General features: G+C 41.7%; 1 protein-coding gene across 7 annotated transcripts in view; it reads left to right on the plus strand.

The window, feature by feature from the left end:
• Nucleotides 1-19,291, plus strand: part of LOC124147747 (leucine-rich repeat-containing protein 74B-like) — a 79,820-nt gene that overhangs the window by 26,183 nt on the left and 34,346 nt on the right. The window contains exon 1 of one of the 7 annotated variants that reach the window (XM_048381146.1): nt 3,450-3,523. The exons of 5 other annotated variants lie outside the window; for them this stretch is intronic. Coding sequence is in view for 1 of the 2 variants with exons in the window: in XM_048381145.1 (XP_048237102.1) it covers nt 16,529-16,564 (36 nt within the window). In the remaining variant the exon portion in view is untranslated. Of the gene's footprint in view, nt 1-3,449; nt 3,524-15,803; nt 16,565-19,291 lie in introns of those variants that run through there. One more of the 7 variants, XM_048381145.1, reaches the window with a different exon arrangement.

Consider the following 19,291-nt stretch of genomic DNA (forward strand, 5'->3'; position numbering starts at 1 on the left):
CATGGTAATCATAAACTATTAACATTTGGATTTTTCTCCCTTAAACTGACCAGCCCAAACAAATGTAGGCTAAATAAAATATATTAAAAAATTAGCTACACACTTTGGTTTTCATTTTTATTTCAACTTTGATACCAAGTTAATTGTTCCGCAAAATAGTTATAACCATAACATAGTGTGGCCTTACTTGTACACTGCTTGTCCCTCCCAAACCTGGGGGAATTATTACAGAGCACATCACAGCGTCCTAGTGGTCACTTAGGTCACTAACAAGTGGTGTCCGCCCAGGAGAGACAATCAGGAGAGTGCCATAAAATTGTGAAGCTTAACATTGAGAATCCAGGCAATGGTGTCTCTAAAGAATTCTGATTCTACATTAACATCCACCATAAATGTATCTATATTGAACATGTCATGTTGGTGAGAACATTAATGTGAGCTCTAAAACCTTGTAATAAAATACTCATGATATCCATTTGTCTTTCATGATGATAAGCTACTTTAGCAATTTATAGCAGCATAAAACCCCACCCAACTCACTCACTCACTCACTCACTCACTCAAACCCACCCCTAATTTACTGTCACAGAAAGGTATCATGGCTGTTGTTTGGAATGTTTAAACCAAGGAATAGATCTTGCAATAGAAAATATGTCTATCAACATAGATTAGGGTCATATATCTGAAAGTTTGACTTTATATTGACTGCACCAATCATTTAGATTTATGACTGTGATCCCCAGCAGTGAATATGTTTACTACATGCAGCCACCGGCGAGTGTAGGTCCTTGTGGTATATGTACACATATTATCTGTGGGATCGGGCATGATGATGTGCAGGTGTAGCTGTGTTGGAATTATCTAGGATATAACAACAGTTCGGACAGAAACAGTGGCAACAGGGTCCTTTTGTCTTCATCTCGACATTTTGTTCATATATGACCCAAAAGTCAAAATTATTTGTTTGACAATATTCCATTTGATGACACAACTTTACCCTGTAGAGAGAATACAAATGAAGGTACACTTGTGATAGGAATGTATGCCAACTAGTGACATGTTTTTCTCCAGGCAAGATACAGTTACACAAAGGGGATTTATGGGCGGCCATTCGGTCAAAAAATACAAAGTTGAAAAAAGGACAAAAGTACGCAATTAAGGTCAAATATTACGAATAAAGAACTAAAGGTCAAAATACAAAACAAACAGACGGGGTTAAACATACAAAGTTGAAATAAATGTCAAAAGTACGCAATATTAATAGTCAAATGTTACGAAAAGACGTCATAAGAAAAGAAAGAACAATGTGTACGAGTCTAAGCCAAAACATATTTCATAGACTGAAGTCTTGCAATGGTTTGTGAGTTCTTAAAATGATATTTGACATATATATCACCTAAGATTGCTGCTCCATTTACTTGTCCATAGTAGTTTTTAACAATCACCTTACGATATGATAGTCTCGACAAAGTAACAATACATCACCTTATGATATGATAGTCTCAACAAAGTAACAATACATCACCTAATGATATGATAGTCTTGCCAAAGTAACAATATATCACCTTACAATATTAAAGTGTGATCACATTACAATACTATAGTGTGATCACATTACGATATGATAGTATGATCACAGATAACATTTACGATAGGATAGTGTGATCACATTACAATACTATAGTGTGATCACATTACAATACGATAGTGTGATCACATTACAATACGATAGTGTGATCACATTACAATACGATGGTGTGATCACATTACGATATGATAGTGTGATCACATTTCAATACGATAGTGTGATTGCATTACAATACGATAGTGTGATCACATTACAATACTATAGTGTGATCACATTACAATACGATAGTGTGATCACATTACGATATGATAGTATGATCACAGGTAACATTTACGATAGGATAGTGTGATCGTATTACAATACTATAGTGTGATCACATTACGATAGTGTGATCACATTACAATACGATAGTGTGATCACATTACGATATGATAGTGTGATCACATTACAATACGATAGTGTGATCACATTACAATACGATAGTGTGATCACATTACAATACTATAGTGTGATCACATTACGATATAATAGTATGATCACAGATAACATTTACGATAGGATAGTGTGATCACATTACAATACGATAGTGTGATCACATTACAATACGATAGTGTGATCACATTACAATACGATGGTGTGATCACATTACGATATGATAGTGTGATCACATTTCAATACGATAGTGTGATCGCATTACATTACGATAGTGTGATCACATTACAATACTATAGTGTGATCACATTACAATACGATAGTGTGATCACATTACGATATGATAGTATGATCACAGATAACATTTACGATAGGATAGTGTGATCGTATTACAATACTATAGTGTGATCACATTACAATACGATAGTATGATCACATTACGATATGATAGTGTGATCACATTACAATACGATAGTGTGATCACATTACAATACGATAGTGTGATCACATTACAATACTATAGTGTGATCACATTACGATATAATAGTATGATCACAGATAACATTTACGATAGGATAGTGTGATCGTATTACAATATGATAGTGTGATCAAATTACGATACCATAGTGAGATCACATTACAATATGATAGTGTGATCACATTACGATACAATAGTGTGATCACATTACGATACAATAGTGTGATCACATTACGATATGATAGTGTGATCACATTACGATATGATAGTCACTGATCACATTACGATACAATAGTGTGATCACATTACGATATGATCAGGTGGTCAGCCTCGCTGACATGGTTGATGCATGTCATCATATCCATATTGCGTGGATTGATCCTCATGATATCAATCATTGGATTGTCTGGTCCAGACTTGACTGCCATCATATAGCTGGAATATTGTTGAGTGCTGCTTTAAATAACAAACAAACAAACAATAGTGTGATCATATTACGATAGGATAGTGTGATCACATTACAATACTATAGTGTGATCACATTGCGATAGGATCGTGTGATCACACTACGATACGATAGTCAGTGATCACACTATGATACGATAGTCGGTGATCATACTACAATACGATAATGATAGAATAGTGTGATCACATAATGATAGGATAGTATGATCACATTACGATAGGGCAGTGTGATCACACTATGATACGATAGTGTGATCACACTACGATAAGATAGTTTGGACAAAGTAATGCAATGTGCGGATATTTCGACATATTACATTTCATGTCAATAAAGAACAAAATAAAGTCACATGCAAGTCACAACTCATATCAGCAATTATTTCCACTTGCTCCAGGATATGAATAATTGTTTGTCACAGGTAAATACAGAATGAAATGCCCTCATGTTGATATAATCAATGTTGATCTGACACACCGCCGGATGTTGACGCCATGTATCGATGAGGAGAAACAATCTATGGAGTTGTTGCTACCCTGGGACCGGGTGGGGGCAGGATTGAGTGAGTGTTTTATGGTTCTGATGTAGTGTCATTGTTATGCACTGTTGTATTGAGAAAACCCACACCATACAGTGTATAGCCCGGAGTTGTGGTGGGTTGGTGACTGAATTGGTGATGGAGTGGCTAGAACTCCATTATTGTTAATGTCATTGATTTGTGTGTACATGTGTATTGTAGGGTCCCAGTGGTGTGGAAAGTAGCGTAACATCAAGAGTTGATGTTGTCCTTGTAGAGGCATGTCATGTAGTACCTGATCTACTATTGTTGTTGTGCCAGAACCTTTATCATTGTCTGGTTGTTGCTTGTTGTTGCTACACAAATAAGAGGCATAGAGATTTCTTTTAATCTTTTAGCTCACCTTAGCAAAGACTTATACGGTAGTACGTTATTTTTATTGCTTATCCATTGTCCTTTGGTATCAATGTCAATCAAGGTTGTCTGCTTAGAAAGCACTGGACCATTGAAGCTGAAACTAAGCATACTTGTGCACATCAATCAGGACACATCAATCTGTTCAAGGGGATCTACCGGGTTATCATATTTTTAATATGGATGCCACCAAAAAAAAGCCACAACATTTGTGGCTGTTACTCGCCCATCATTTTGAAAACTGTTTTATGTACAGACAGATAGTTTTTTTGCATAAAGGCAATCAGTCTGAAAGTTACCAAATATGTTCAAAACCTAATGGAATTGAGAGTTACAAAGACTTCTTCCGGTTATCTTTTTGAGAAGACATAACAGTAAAATTTGTAATAATGTTATTCATATTATTTTAGTTTGGGTAAACATATAGTCCATGTTTCAATATTTAATTGATTTTCCCATTGCACATTGACCTAAGGTGTCAGGTGCTACAGATAATGACTCAGTGCAGTTCTGTATACTTCCCTGAAACTGCTGGAATGGTGAACCTAGCTGAACATGCATAGTTTTTCCAATGGCAACACCAAAGTATGTTCAAATAATTGTCATTTTTTCATGGTTCTGGTTACAATTACCGGGTAAGTCAAATTTCATTGAAAATATCCTATAAATAAAGATATGTTTGAAACCTGTGACATTTTTTAATCTTAGAATCTGTTGCATCAAATGTGCTAAACCTCAGCATTCTGTGTTTGAAATGTTTTTCTTACTGAAGTCAGTTATCAGACATTTTAGTATTTATGAATTTTGGGTTTGTGGGTTTGTAAAAGTAATTGTAAAAAATGTGTCATTCTGAAATTAATTGTGCGGATTATTATAATATGGGTCATCATAAGGTTCTTTTGACACTATCTGTTGCTTGTAAGAGCTTGACCTGCAGCGTCCCCTATCCACTTGACTCCAGACTGGTCTTTACTGCAGTGCCTGTCCATGCTGCATTGTGGTTAACTTCCATCCAGCTTTTATAACATTATTAATGTGACAGTGTGATATTGATAAATTGTTTTTATTTTGTCGTGTATCTGAATTACATCCAATAAGCTAAGTCCTTTTATAATGTGCCAGATTCCATGCACCGAGTCAATGGCCAGGCACTACACATTTTCAGCACATTTCAGCAAATGGTTTCAGCAATACGTTAGAGTAAAACTTAAAGGCTGGACAGTGTAGTTTGAAGAGATGAGTTTTCAGATGAGCCTAGACAGATGAGTGTGATGGTGACAGTTTGATGGCAGTTTGTTCCATGGTGATGCACAGTATTAAAACGAACTTGGACCAAATGTCTTTGGAAGCATTTCTGAAACAGAATGCAGAAGGCATTTCAGTGTCTTGTATTTTGACAATAGTCAGATAGATTTGATCTGTTTCATGGTAGCATTTGCATGCCAGTGCTAGAATTTTGAAATAAATCCTGGTTTTGAGGGGCAACCAGTGCAGGGATGTCGAACTAATTGTTATTTGTGTCCATAATGAAATTCTTGTGACAATATTCCCCTCTGTATTCTGTACATCTTGAAGCTTTTGGAATTGTTCATTCAAGATGTTAGCCATAGTCGAGCCATGACTAAAGATCTGACTATTATAATGTGCAACTTCTTGTGTTGGCATTATGTCGAAATGCTTTCTCTGTTTCGGAGGTGGAAGAAGCAAGTCTTGGAGATAAGGGCTGAAATGATATTCCATAGTAAGTCCACTGTCAAGATGAATCCCAAGATTCAGCACTAAAGTAGAGAAGGCTACTGGAATGTCAGTGACTCCCACCTTCTCCAGTTTTTAACCTGTAAACACTCTGTTTGTCATTAAGTTACAGTTTCTTTCTAATCATCCATGATTTCATGGCTTTTGTGTGTAATTTCATTATTTGTGTGTCGTCAACATAACAATGATAACTCCAGAGGCACTCAGAGGTGACATGACCCAACGTTGGTATACAGGGTAAACAGAATGGGGCCAAGAACTGATCCTTGAGGAACTCCACATGTGAGATCAGTGTTATTTTATGTAGCTTCATTAACACAGACTGATCAATGCATTCATAGGACAATAACCACTAAGGGTGTTTCCTTTCTGTTCCTGTCTGACTCTGTAAGGGACCAGTCATTTAGGACAGGGGTGGGTGTGTCAAAGGTTTTTGATGGACTAATATACTGAAAAGACAAAATGCAAAAGCACTTTATATTTTATTATAAAGTGTCCATTTTTTCATGACCCGCTCCAAATATGTGAATTATTTTTATGACCCTCCCCTTAAGACTGTCACATTGTTTTGTGACCCTCCACTGATTCCCTCTTTTCCACCCACCCCTATAATAAATGACCAGTCCCTAAACAAGAGAGGACTGCAGTGGTCAGTGTCAAGTGCCTCTGAGTTGTCAAGAAGAAGTAAGGCCATATTTCATGTTTTATCTTAGTTCATTTAGCTACCCCAGTAATACGGGTTCTGTACCATGACCAGCCTTATGTGTCAAGTGCCTCTGAGTTGTCAAGAAGAAGTAAGGCCATATTTCATGTATTATGTTAGTTTAACATTTAGCTCTCCCAGTAATGCAGGTTCTGTACCATGACCAGCCTTATGTGCAGACTGAAACTTGTCCACCACTGCCTTCACAAGCAGTGTAGCAATGAAGTGTAAATGTGGCACTGGGTGGTTTCCACCATGGTTACCAGAGCTTGATTTAGCTATATAAAACATGCACCAGTGCTACCTATTATTGAAAACTATTTATGTCCAAATGCACTTAGTGCATGTTTTGTCGGACGTACCCTTACTTGTCCCCATAACATCAATCTTTACGCACACTCACTACCAAAGTTGTAACTTCCATGCTGCATCACTCCTCCCTGTGTTGTGTGCACTTCCTGACTCAGGACACAGTCATCAGAGATCTGGGATTGTGCTTATCAAGACTAGTTTATGCGTCTATGTTGCAACTTTAATAAACTTATAGGACCAGGATGCAACCTTGTTATATCTGGTGCAACTAGCTTTTCATGTCAACATGCACCTGGTGCAAGTTAAATCAAGTTCCTTGTATTGAGCCCTGGTTACAGTCGGATTAGGCTTTCTGAGACGAGGTTTTACGAAAGCTTCCTTGAAACACTGTAGAACCTACCCCGATCATAGCTTAAGGTTGATTATCTTTGTTATAACAGAAAGAAGAGTGTCTAGGTGATGAAGGACTGTCTTTGTTGGGATAGGATCTACTGGGCAGAAAGATTGTTAGGAATCCATGATAATATTCCTAATTTGCATGTAGCAGGGCGTGGAGTCATCCCACAGATGACATCCTTACCTTGTCAGCTTGCTGACGGGGTTAACCTCTTTGGTCATGTGGACAAGGCATCCGGCCTCTGATCAGAAGGTCCGTGGTTCGAATCCCATCAAGGGACTCGGAAATTTTATGGCCGCTACATTGGCGCCAAACGTAGGGCTGAGCACGTTCATATTAAATTTGAGCAAAATAAGCCTCAGTACCCTACTATGCAGCCAGGGACGTGCCTTCTGTTGACAGGGGTGTATGTAGCAGGACGTGGAGTCATCCCACAGATGACATCCTTACCTTGTCAGCTTGCTGACGGGGTTATCCTCTTTGGTCATGTCGACAAGGCGTCTAGCCTCTGATCAGAAGGTCCGTGGTTCGAATCCCATCATGGGACTCGGAAATTTTATGGCCGCTACATGCAGTTCAGAGAACATTTGTTTGTACGTTTTTTCCAACATGCGTTAATCGAAAGAAAGGAGTACTGGCATTTGTCCAAACTGGTTTAGTAGGTTAAATGGTCGGGTCACATGTACAAATCATACTTCAGCATTGTGAAACTGTCTAATAACTGCCACATGTTGAAAGTATGTCAGTCAGAATACCAAGTTGACATGGGGTATAAAAGGTATTTAATCTTGACGACATATCACCTGTCACCAGGTTTATTCAGCGCATGGAATACAAGCCCTGGGTGTACAATGATCTCTATCTAACGGACACACATTCTTTTCACGTAGTTGTTTGTGTGATTGTGGGTTCAGCAATTCATATAACACTCTCCCATCCTGAATAGGCCTTGGAGATGGTCATGTATAGTTGATCAGATAGTTGGCACTTTGGTTGTATACATGCTTTGCTGCTGACTTAGTGCTGGTGTTTGTTGTGCTAAATAGTACCGTAAACCTCCTTCACCACTGCTCAGTAAAACTGACACTCTCTGTACACAGCAATCCAAAGATTAAAATAATGAAAGCATTTGTTGTTTTGCATAGAGTTACTTACTGTTTTACTCAAAATATTTGATAAATATTAAGCTTTTATGAAACGTTAACACAATGGGTTTCGGGGATTAGAAGTGATTAGATTTCCTATATCAAATAGGACTGAGGTGAAGAATATTAAAAAAACACTTCCCTGATCAAAAACACAACTCTGGTAAAACCACCTCCCTGATCAAAAACACAACTCTGGTAAAACCACCTCCCTGATCAAAAACACGACTCTGGTAAAAACACCTCCCTGATCAAAAACAGGACTCTGGTAAAAACACCTCCCTGATCAAAAACACAACTCTGGTAAAAACACCACCCTGATCAAAAACAGGACTCTGGTAAAAACACCACCCTGATCAAAAACACGACTCTGGTAAAAACACCACCCTGATCAAAAACAGGACTCTGGTAAAAACACCTCCCTGATCAAAAACACAACTCTGGTAAAAACACCACCCTGATCAAAAACACAACTCTGGTAAAAACACCACCCTGATCCAAACCACCACTGTGATACAAAACACTGTAAAATTGATAAAAATGAGAGTCCAGGTTATTTTTGAAACATTTGTTTATCAAGACTATAAGGCAGTCAACTTCGGCATAGCTTGAATCAAGAATTAACAGCATTTAAATCATAAGAAGCCTTCACTTGTGCAGACTTTTTTGTAAAGTAAGAAAAGACCTTAGTTATTATTAGTAATGTCTTCACTTTACTTTTTTAATGTAAGTTTACCAATCTGTGTAATATGATCCATTTGTTGATGTGTGCAGGCCTTTGTTTGTGTCGTGCTGTGGCCTTGGGGGAGGTTAGTAATTAGAAACAACTCAAGGAAGATTGGGCCTTGTGGCACGTCTTCCAGGCCAAAAGCCCTGCTTGTCATGGGGTGGTGTGGGGTTAAGTCTTCCGGGCCAAAAGCCCTGCTTGTCATGGGGTGGTGGGGTTACGTCTTCAGGGCCAAAAGCCCAGCTTGTCATGTGGCGGTGGGGTTACGTCTTCAGGGCCAAAAGCCCAGCTTGTCATAGGGCGGTGGGGTTATGTCTTCAGGGCCAAAAGCCCAGCTTGTCATAGGGCGGTGGGGTTACGTCTTCAGGGCCAAAAGCCCTGCTTGTCATTGGGCGATGGGGTTACGTCTTCAGGGCCAAAAGCCCTGCTTGTCATAGGGCGGTGGGGTTACGTCTTCAGGGCCAAAAGCCCAGCTTGTCATAGGGCGGTGGGGTTACGTCTTCAGGGCCAAAAGCCCAGCTTGTCATAGGGCGGTGGGGTTATGTCTTCAGCGCCAAAAGCCCAGCTTGTCATAGGGCGGTGGGGTTACGTCTTCAGAGCCAAAAGCCCAGCTTGTCATAGGGCGGTGGGGTTATGTCTTCAGGGCCAAAAGCCCTGCTTGTCATAGGGCGGTGGGGTTACGTCTTCAGGGCCAAAAGCCCAGCTTGTCATAGGGCGGTTGGGTTATTTATTCAGGGCCAAAAGCCCTGCTTGTCATAGGGCTGTGGGGTTATGTCTTCAGGGCCAAAAGCCCTGCTTGTCATAGGGCGGTGGGGTTATGTCTTCAGGGCCAAAAGCCCAGCTTGTCATAGGGCGGTGGGGTTACATCTTCAGGGCCAAAAGCCCTGCTTGTCATGGGGTGATGGGGTTACATCTTCAGGGCCAAAAGCCCTGCTTGTCATGGGGTGGTGTGGGGTTACGTCTTCCGGGCCAAAAGCCCAGCTTGTCATAGGGTGGTGGGGTTACGTCTTCAGGGCCAAAAGCCCTGCTTGTCATGGGGTGGTGTGGGGTTACGTCTTCCGGGCCAAAAGCCCAGCTTGTCATAGGGCGGTGGGGTTATTTATTCAGGGCCAAAAGCCCAGCTTGTCATAGGGCGGTGGGGTTACCTCTTCAGGGCCAAAAGCCCAGCTTGTCATAGGGCGGTGGGGTTATTTATTCAGGGCCAAAAGCCCTGCTTGTCATAGGGCGGTGGGGTTACGTCTTCAGGGCCAAAAGCCCAGCTTGTCATAGGGCGGTGGGGTTACGTCTTCAGGGCCAAAAGCCCTGCTTGTCATGGGGTGGTGGGGTTACGTCTTCCCGGCCAAAAGCCCTGCTTGTCATGGGGTGGTGGGGTTACGTCTTCAGGGCCAAAAGCCCTGCTTGTCATGGGGCGGTGGGGTTATGTCTTCAGGGCCAAAAGCCCAGCTTGTCATAGGGCGGTGGGGTTACGTCTTCAGGGCCAAAAGCCCAGCTTGTCATAGGGCAGTGGGGTTATGTCTTCAGGGCCAAAAGCCCTGCTTGTCATAGGGCGGTGGGGTTACGTCTTCAGGGCCAAAAGCCCAGCTTGTCATAGGGCGGTGGGGTTACGTCTTCAGGGCCAAAAGCCCAGCTTGTCATAGGGCGGTGGGGTTATGTCTTCAGGGCCAAAAGCCCTGCTTGTCATGGGGCGGTGGGGTCATGTCTTCAGGGCCAAAAGCCCTGCTTGTCATGGGGCGGTGGGGTTACGTCTTCCGGGCCAAAAGCCCTGCTTGTCATGGGGTGGTGTGGGGTTACGTCTTCCGGGCCAAAAGCCCTGCTTGTCATGGGGTGGTGGGGTTACGTCTTCCGGGCCAAAAGCCCTGCTTGTCATGGGGTGGTGGGGTTACGTCTTCAGGGCCAAAAGCCCTGCTTGTTATGGGGTGGTGTGGGGTTATGTCTTCAGGGCCAAAAGCCCAGCTTGTCATGGGGTGATGGGGTTATGTCTTCAGGGCCAAAAGCCCTGCTTGTCATGGGGCGGTGGGGTTACGTCTTCAGGGCCAAAAGCCCAGCTTGTCATAGGGCGGTGGGGTTACGTCTTCAGGGCCAAAAGCCCAGCTTGTCATAGGGCGGTGGGGTTATGTCTTCAGGGCCAAAAGCCCTGCTTGTCATAGGGCGGTGGGGTTACGTCTTCAGGGCCAAAAGCCCTGCTTGTCATAGGGCGGTGGGGTTACGTCTTCAGGGCCAAAAGCCCTGCTTGTCATAGGGCGGTGGGGTTACGTCTTCCGGGCCAAAAGTCCTGCTTGTCATGGGGTGGTGTGGGGTTACGTCTTCAGGGCCAAAAGCCCTGCTTGTCATGGGGTGGTGGGGTTACGTCTTCAGGGCCAAAAGCCCTGCTTGTCATGCTGAAAATTGGGTTTTGATAGAGCGTAGAGCAGTCTACACTCCTACACATTAGAAGATGGCTGTAGATGGAAGCCCCTCTCAGTCAGGTAACAGCTTGAGTACAATGAGTGCAGACAGGTTTACTTCAGTCATCACCATCCTCAGTCACACATTTAGCTATCTGTTAATTATTTATATGGGAGCTTCAGAAATACAGTGAAACTTCATTAGCTTGAGACCGATGGTGATACACAGTTCAACAGTCAGTAATGATACTCTGCAGTCATCTGTAGACCAACAGTGAACCCCAACTCACCGGGATGTCATCAAGCATAAGTTATTTGACAGTCTCAGCAGCTGGTCACAATTTGTTTTGTTTGTAATTTGAGAAGATAATCCCTGAATATGATGAAAGCCCTAGTGTGTTGGCCATTAACCTTTAATTGATTCAGGCTTATCATTACTACAGGATAGAAATCCCTTTGTCCTTAATTAACCATGAATATTTCAGAGTCTCTACAACACCTTCTGGTGGTCTTGTGATCATGTCCCCAGAAAGTGGAGCAGTAGGACTGGTGGTTGATAGTGCGAACACTGATCTATGCCATAAAATCACACACTAAATCAGTTACGTTGTTTTGGACAACGATCAATAGATGGCCTCAAACTGACTCAGCTAACATTTAATGACATTCCTACTTAATTCATTCTCCACAATATCCTGTACATTGTGACACAAGTTAGAACTTGAGTCTACAATAATTGCAAATACAGATTGCCTGTACCCATAACAAGGTGCACATGCTCCTCATGTGAGTTTTCATGCACAACGGTACAATGCACAATACTTTTTTTTCTGTATCGATACCAGACGACACACTTCCTGAAATCAATGACTTACTTCTCGTTTAATGACTTACCCCAGTGATTTATCAGTTGACTGTCGCATTCATGTCCACTACAAAATTAGCCACTACAAACATGCGGCTACAGCTGCCTTTTCCTTTTGAACCTAAGTTGAAGTATTATAGTCAAGAAGTTTCCTCGCAATTTTGAAGTAAATATGCGTATTGCGATATGTATCGTAGCGTGACCCATGTATCGTGATATGTGTTGTAGCGTGACCCATGTATCGTGATATGTGTTGTAGCGTGACCCATGTATCGTGATATGTGTTGTAGCGTGACCCATGTATCGTGATATGTGTCTTAGCGTGACCCATGTATCGTGATATGTGTCGTAGTGTGACCCATGTATCGTGATATGTGTTGTAGCGTGACCCATGTATCGTGATATGTGTTGTAGCGTGACCCATGTATCGTGATATGTGTCGTAGCGTGACCCATGCATCGTGATATGTGTTGTAGCGTGACCCATGTATCGTGATATGTGTTGTAGCGTGACCCATGTATCGTGATATGTGTTGTAGCGTGACCCATGTATCGTGATATGTGTTGTAGCGTGACCCATGTATCGTGATATTTGTTGTAGCGTGACCCATGTATCGTGATATGTGTTGTAGCGTGACCCATGTATCGTGATATGTGTTGTAGCGTGACCCATGTATCGTGATATGTGTTGTAGCGTGACCCATGTATCGTGATATGTGTTGTAGAGTGACCCATGTATCGTGATATGTGTTGTAGTGTGACCCATGTATCGTGATATGTGTCTTAGCGTGACCCATGTATCGTGATATGTGTTGTAGCGTGACCCATGTATCGTGATATGTGTTGTAGCATGACCCATGTATCGTGATATGTGTTGTAGCGTGACCCATGTATCGTGATATGTGTTGTAGCATGACCCATGTATCGTGATATTTGTTGTAGCGTGACCCATGTATCGTGATATGTGTTGTAGCGTGACCCATGTATCGTGATATGTGTTGTAGCGTGACCCATGTAAAGTGATATGTGTTGTAGCGTGACCCATGTATCGTGATATGTGTTGTAGCGTGACCCATGTATCGTGATATGTGTTGTAGCGTGACCCATGTATCGTGATATTTGTTGTAGCGTGACCCATGTATCGTGATATGTGTTGTAGCGTGACCCATGTATCGTGATATGTGTCGTAGCGTGACCCATGTATCGTGATATGTGTTGTAGCGTGACCCATGTATCGTGATATGTGTCGTAGCATGACCCATGTATCGTGATATGTGTCGTAGCGTGACCCCTGTACCGTGATATGTATCGTGACCTTGCTGTATTGTCTCACCCCTGGTGGGTAGTGAGCCCAGTGGTTTTAGTGTTTGCTCAGCATGCTGAAGGCCTGGGTTTGGCTCCATGAGTTCATCAAGGGCAGACAGAAAGAAGAAGAAGGGCCATGTTAAATATAGTTCCCAAGTGGTTGCTTGGATTGTTTGATCAGTAATCTTGCACTACTTTTGTGGTGACTCAACTTGTATCTCAACAGGTAAAAAGATATATATATATATATATATATATATATGTATATGTATATGTATATGTATATGTATAACTTCAGATGTTAGAAATATTGGTATATATGAATATTTATCTCGAATTTGAGAAATATTGTCCTTTTTTGTAGATAAATGAAACTATTCTTTATGACCAGGCTCAAATATAATAAATAGATCTATTGCATAAAATAATATCTTTGTCATTAAATGTTTCACTTTTGATGTTTTTGATTTTGCATAATTATTACACTGGACATTTTTTACTTTCTCTCGCTAAACAAAAAATAAACCAACATGATGATGATAATTAGAGGTGTGTTATTGGTTAAAGCTTAAAGAGGTTTTGAAGGTAGTGACTGATGTGTTTTAAATGAACAATTGGCCTGGTGGGTACTTGGTGCCCTAGTTAGGGGCGGTGGGGTAGCCTTGTGGTTAAAGTGTTTGCTCGTCATGCTGAAGACCCATGTTTGATTCCCAAAATGGTTACAGTGTAACCATAGTCAGGTTATGGAAGTATTCAACCACTGCAGTGACTGTCGAGTGAAAACACCTGGAGCAACCTCTGGCAACACGGTTTGATTAGGGAATGAAATACAATTCAAAGCAATTCAATATTTTTTTACATTCTGCTTCACTACAGGTTGAATGGTATATTGAAATAAAACTAGTTTACTGTGGGAGGAGAGCCTGCACCACAGCTGCTGCTTGAAGCCAATAGCAAACCTGACGAATTACATGGGAATGCTGTTGTGCATCACTGCATCATATCAATTTCAGGAACAACAACAAACTTTATATTGACTCCCATGATTAATACCTGTCAACTTCAGATTTTTAGAAAGTGTGACCTAGTCGTAGCATTGAAGTCACGCTCACTAAACAAAGTTTGACCTACATAGGATTGAAGTCATGCTCGCTAAACAAAGTGTGACCTACGTTAGCATTGAATTCATGCTCACTAAACAAAGTGTGACCTATGTAACATTGAAGTCATGCTCGCTAAACAAACTGTGACCTACGTTAGCATTGAATTCATGCTCACTAAACAAAGTGTGATCTACATGGCATTGAAGTCATGCTCGTTAAACAAAGTGTGACCTACAGGTTACAAAGGTTACTAAAACACACTTGTATCTATACAGGTTACTAAGAAACACTTGTATCTATACAGGTTACTAAAACACACTTGTATCTATACAGGTTACTAAAACAAACTTGTATCTATACAGGTTACTGAGAAACACTTGTATCTATACAGGTTACTAAAACACACTTGTATCTATACAGGTTACTAAAACACACTTGTATCTATACAGGTTACTGAGAAACACTTGTATCTATACAGGTTACTAAGACACACTTGTATCTATACAAGCTACTGAGAAACACTTGTATTTATACAGGTTACTAAAACACACTTGTATCTATACAGGTTACTAAGAAACACTTGTATCTATACAGGTTACTAAAACACACTTGTATCTATACAGGTTACTAAAACACACTTGTATCTATACAGGTTACTAAGACACACTTGTATCTATACAGGTTACTAAAACAAACTTGTATCTATACAGGTTACTAAGAAACACTTGTATCTATACAGGTTACTAAAACACACTTGTATCTATACAGGTTACTAAAACACACTTGTATCTATACAGGTTACTAAGACACACTTGTATCTATACAGGTTACTAAAACACACTTGTATCTATACAGGTTACTGAGAAACACTTGTATCTATACAGGTTACTAAAACACACTTGTACTTATACAGGTTACTAAAACAAACTTGTATCTATACAGGTTACTGAGAAACACTTGTATCTATACAGGTTACTAAAACACACTTGTACTTATACAGGTTACTAAAACACACTTGTATCTATACAGGTTTCTAAGACACACTTGTATCTATACAGGCTACTGAGAAAAACATGTAGATATACTGTCTACATTATCAAAACATGAAATTAAAACCATCAGGGAACATTAAGGAAAATACATGCTTGTGTACTTTTCCTGCTTGCAAAACACATGGAGATATGTTACCACAGTCTGTGGAGGGACTGCCTAGGGTAGGGACAGTGCGAGCAGCTTGCTGTGGCTAGGGACAGTGTGTGTGGAGTGTGGAATGTCTGGCCCACAAAGGGATATACCCCAACATGACAGGGGATTGATTAACATTGGGGTCTGCCGTTACCATGATCAGCCAGATTACGTACCTCACTGATAGGAAGTACGTCTGTAGGGGACACTGCAGTGTGGAAGGAAGGCAGCTGACATGACTCTCTCTCAATTCTACACTTAAAGAGCTACAATTTATGAAATGGAATAGGGAATATTTTTTTAAGTTTGTCGTTTGAATTTTGTTTCATTGGATTTCGTTATGTAGCCTTGCAGCTCCATTGAGGTGTTGTTGTCTGTGTTTGTTGACAAGTTCCTATGTGGCAGATGATATTGGGGAAGGAATATCAAGCTTTCTGGAAGTATATAATACATTGAGTGATACACAGATCCTTCACTCATATTGGGAATCACATTTTGAACCCTATGAATATTCATGAGTTCCATTGTGAATCAACATGGATTTTTCGAATTGAGGAATATAAATAAGGACGTATAAAGCCAAGTGATGGTTAAAATATTCTGAAGTGAAATAATTGTATGAAGCCCACCAAGGAAGTGATATTAAATCTCATTGATTGCAAACATCATGCTGCAAGGATACAGTGAGAAAAGGGAAACATTAAACTCCGAATATCTTCTTATTGGCAAGACCACATAAAACATTTCACTGACATCATGTTGGCAACTTTGAAGCCCCAAAGCCCAAGAAGGGTAAGCATACTTATATCTTTCTCTTTGTTAATTTTTTTTTTTATCCATTCTTTGCTTACATAATCATGATTATCACAAAAAAAATTATAATTGTTATTGTATTAAGTTTCATATTTGTTTATTTGTTTATGTTCATGTAGGACAGACTCAATCAACCATGTTCTTATTCCACACATGTTCATGTGGGACAGACTCAATCAACCATATTGTTCTTACACACATGTTCATGTTGGACAGACTGAATCAACCATACTGTTATTACACACATGTTCATGTGGGACAGACTCAATCAACCATATTGTTCTTACACACATGTTCATGTGTCAGAGACTCAATCAACCATATTGTTATTACACACATGTTCATGTAGGACAAACTCAATCAACCATATTGGTCTTACACACATGTTCATGTGGGACAGACTCAATCAACCATATTGTTCTTACACACATGGTCATGTGGGACAGACTCAATCAACCATATTGTTATTACGCACATGTTCATGTGGGACAGACTCAATCAACCATATTGTTCTTACACACATGTTCATGTGGGACAGACTCAATCAACCATATTGGTCTTACACACATGTTCATGTAGGACAGACTCAATCAACCATATTGTTATTACGCACATGTTCATGTGGGACAAACTCAATCAACCATATTGTTATTACACACATGTTCATGTAGGACAGACTCAATCAACCATATTGGTCTTACACACATGTTCATGTAGGATAGTCTCAATCAACCATATTGTTCTTACACACATGGTCATGTGGGACAGACTCAATCAACCATATTGTTATTACTCACATGTTCATGTGGGACAGACTCAATCAACCATATTGTTATTACACACATGTTCACGTGGAACAGACTCAATCAACCATATTGTTATTACACACATGTTCATGTGGGACAGAATCAATCAACCATATTGTTCTTACACACATGTTCATGTGGGACAGAATCAATCAACCATATTGTTATTACACACATGTTCATGTGGGACAGACTCAATCAACCATATTGTTATTCTAACACACATGTTCATGTAGGACAGTCTCAATCAACAATATTGTTATTACACACATGTTCATGTGGGACAGACTCAATCAACCATATTGTTCTTACACACATGGTCATGCTGTATGGCTCACTACGTGTCGTCATACCATGGGGATCATGCTGTGTGTCTCAATCCGTGTCGTCATACCCCGGGGGTCATGCTGTGTGGCTCAATCCGTGTCGTCATACCCCGGGGATCATGCTGTGTGGCTCACTACGTGTCGTCATACCCCGGGGATCATGCTGTGTGACTCACTACGTGTCGTCATACCCGGGGATCATGCTGTGTGGCTCACTAGGTGTCGTCATACCCCGGGGATCATGCTGTGTGGCTCACTACGTGTCGTCATACCCCTGGGATCATGCTGTGTGGCTCACTACGTGTCGTCATACCCCGGGGATCATGCTGTGTGACTCACTACGTGTCGTCATACCCCGGGGGTCATGCTGTGTGACTCACTACGTGTCGTCATACCCGGGGATCATGCTGTGTGGCTCACTAGGTGTCGTCATACCCCGGGGGTCATGCTGTGTGGCTCACTACGTGTCGTCATACCCCGGGGATCATGCTGTGTGACTCACTACGTGTCGTCATACCCCGGGGGTCATGCTGTGTGGCTCACTACGTGTCGTCATACCCCAGGGATCATGCTGTGTGACTCACTACGTGTCGTCATACCCTGGGGATCATGCTGCGTGACTCATAGCGTGTCGTCATACCCCGGGAAACATGCTGTGCGACTCCCTACGTGTCGTCATACCCCGGAGATCATGCTGTGTAGCTTCCTACTTGTTGTCATACCCCGGGGATCATGCTGTGTGGCTCACAACGTGTCGTCATATCCCGGGGATCATGCTGTCTGACTCACTACGTGTCGTCATACCCCAGGGATCATGCTGTCTGACTCACTACGTGTCGTCATATCCCAGGGATCATGCTGTCTGACTCACTACGTGTCGTCATACCCCAGGGATCATGCTGTGTGACTCACTTCGTGTCGTCATATCCCTGGGATCATGCTGTGTGGCTCACTACGTGTCGTCATACCCCGGGTGTCATGCTGTGTGGCTCACTACATGTCGTCATACCCCTGGGATCATGCTGTGTGGCTCACTGCGTGTCGTCATACCCCGGGGGTCATGCTGTGTGGCTCACTACATGTCGTCATACCCCGGGGATCATGCTGTGTGGCTCACTACATGTCGTCATACCCCTGGGATCATGCCGTGTGGCTCACTACGTGTCGTCATACCCCGGGGATCATGCTGTGTGGCTCACTACATGTCGTCATACCCCGGGGATCATGCTGTGTGGCTCACTAGGTGTCGTCATACCCCGGGGATCATATCTGTGTGGCTCACTACATGTCGTCATACCCCGGGGATCATGCTGTGTGGCTCACTACGTGTCGTCATACCCCGGGGATCATATCTGTGTGGCTCACTACATGTCGTCCTACCCCGGGGATCATGCTGTGTGGCTCACTACATGTCGTCATACCCCGGGGGTCATGCTGTGTGGCTCACTACATGTCGTCATACCCCGGGGGTCATATCTGTGTGGCTCACTACATGTCGTCCTACCCCGGGGATCATGCTGTGTGGCTCACTACATGTCGTCATACCCCGGGGGTCATATCTGTGTGGCTCACTA

Source organism: Haliotis rufescens, unplaced genomic scaffold, assembly GCF_023055435.1.
Source record: "Haliotis rufescens isolate VD_foot unplaced genomic scaffold, xgHalRufe1.0.p SCAF_36, whole genome shotgun sequence".
Taxonomy (NCBI): Eukaryota; Metazoa; Mollusca; class Gastropoda; order Lepetellida; family Haliotidae; genus Haliotis; species Haliotis rufescens.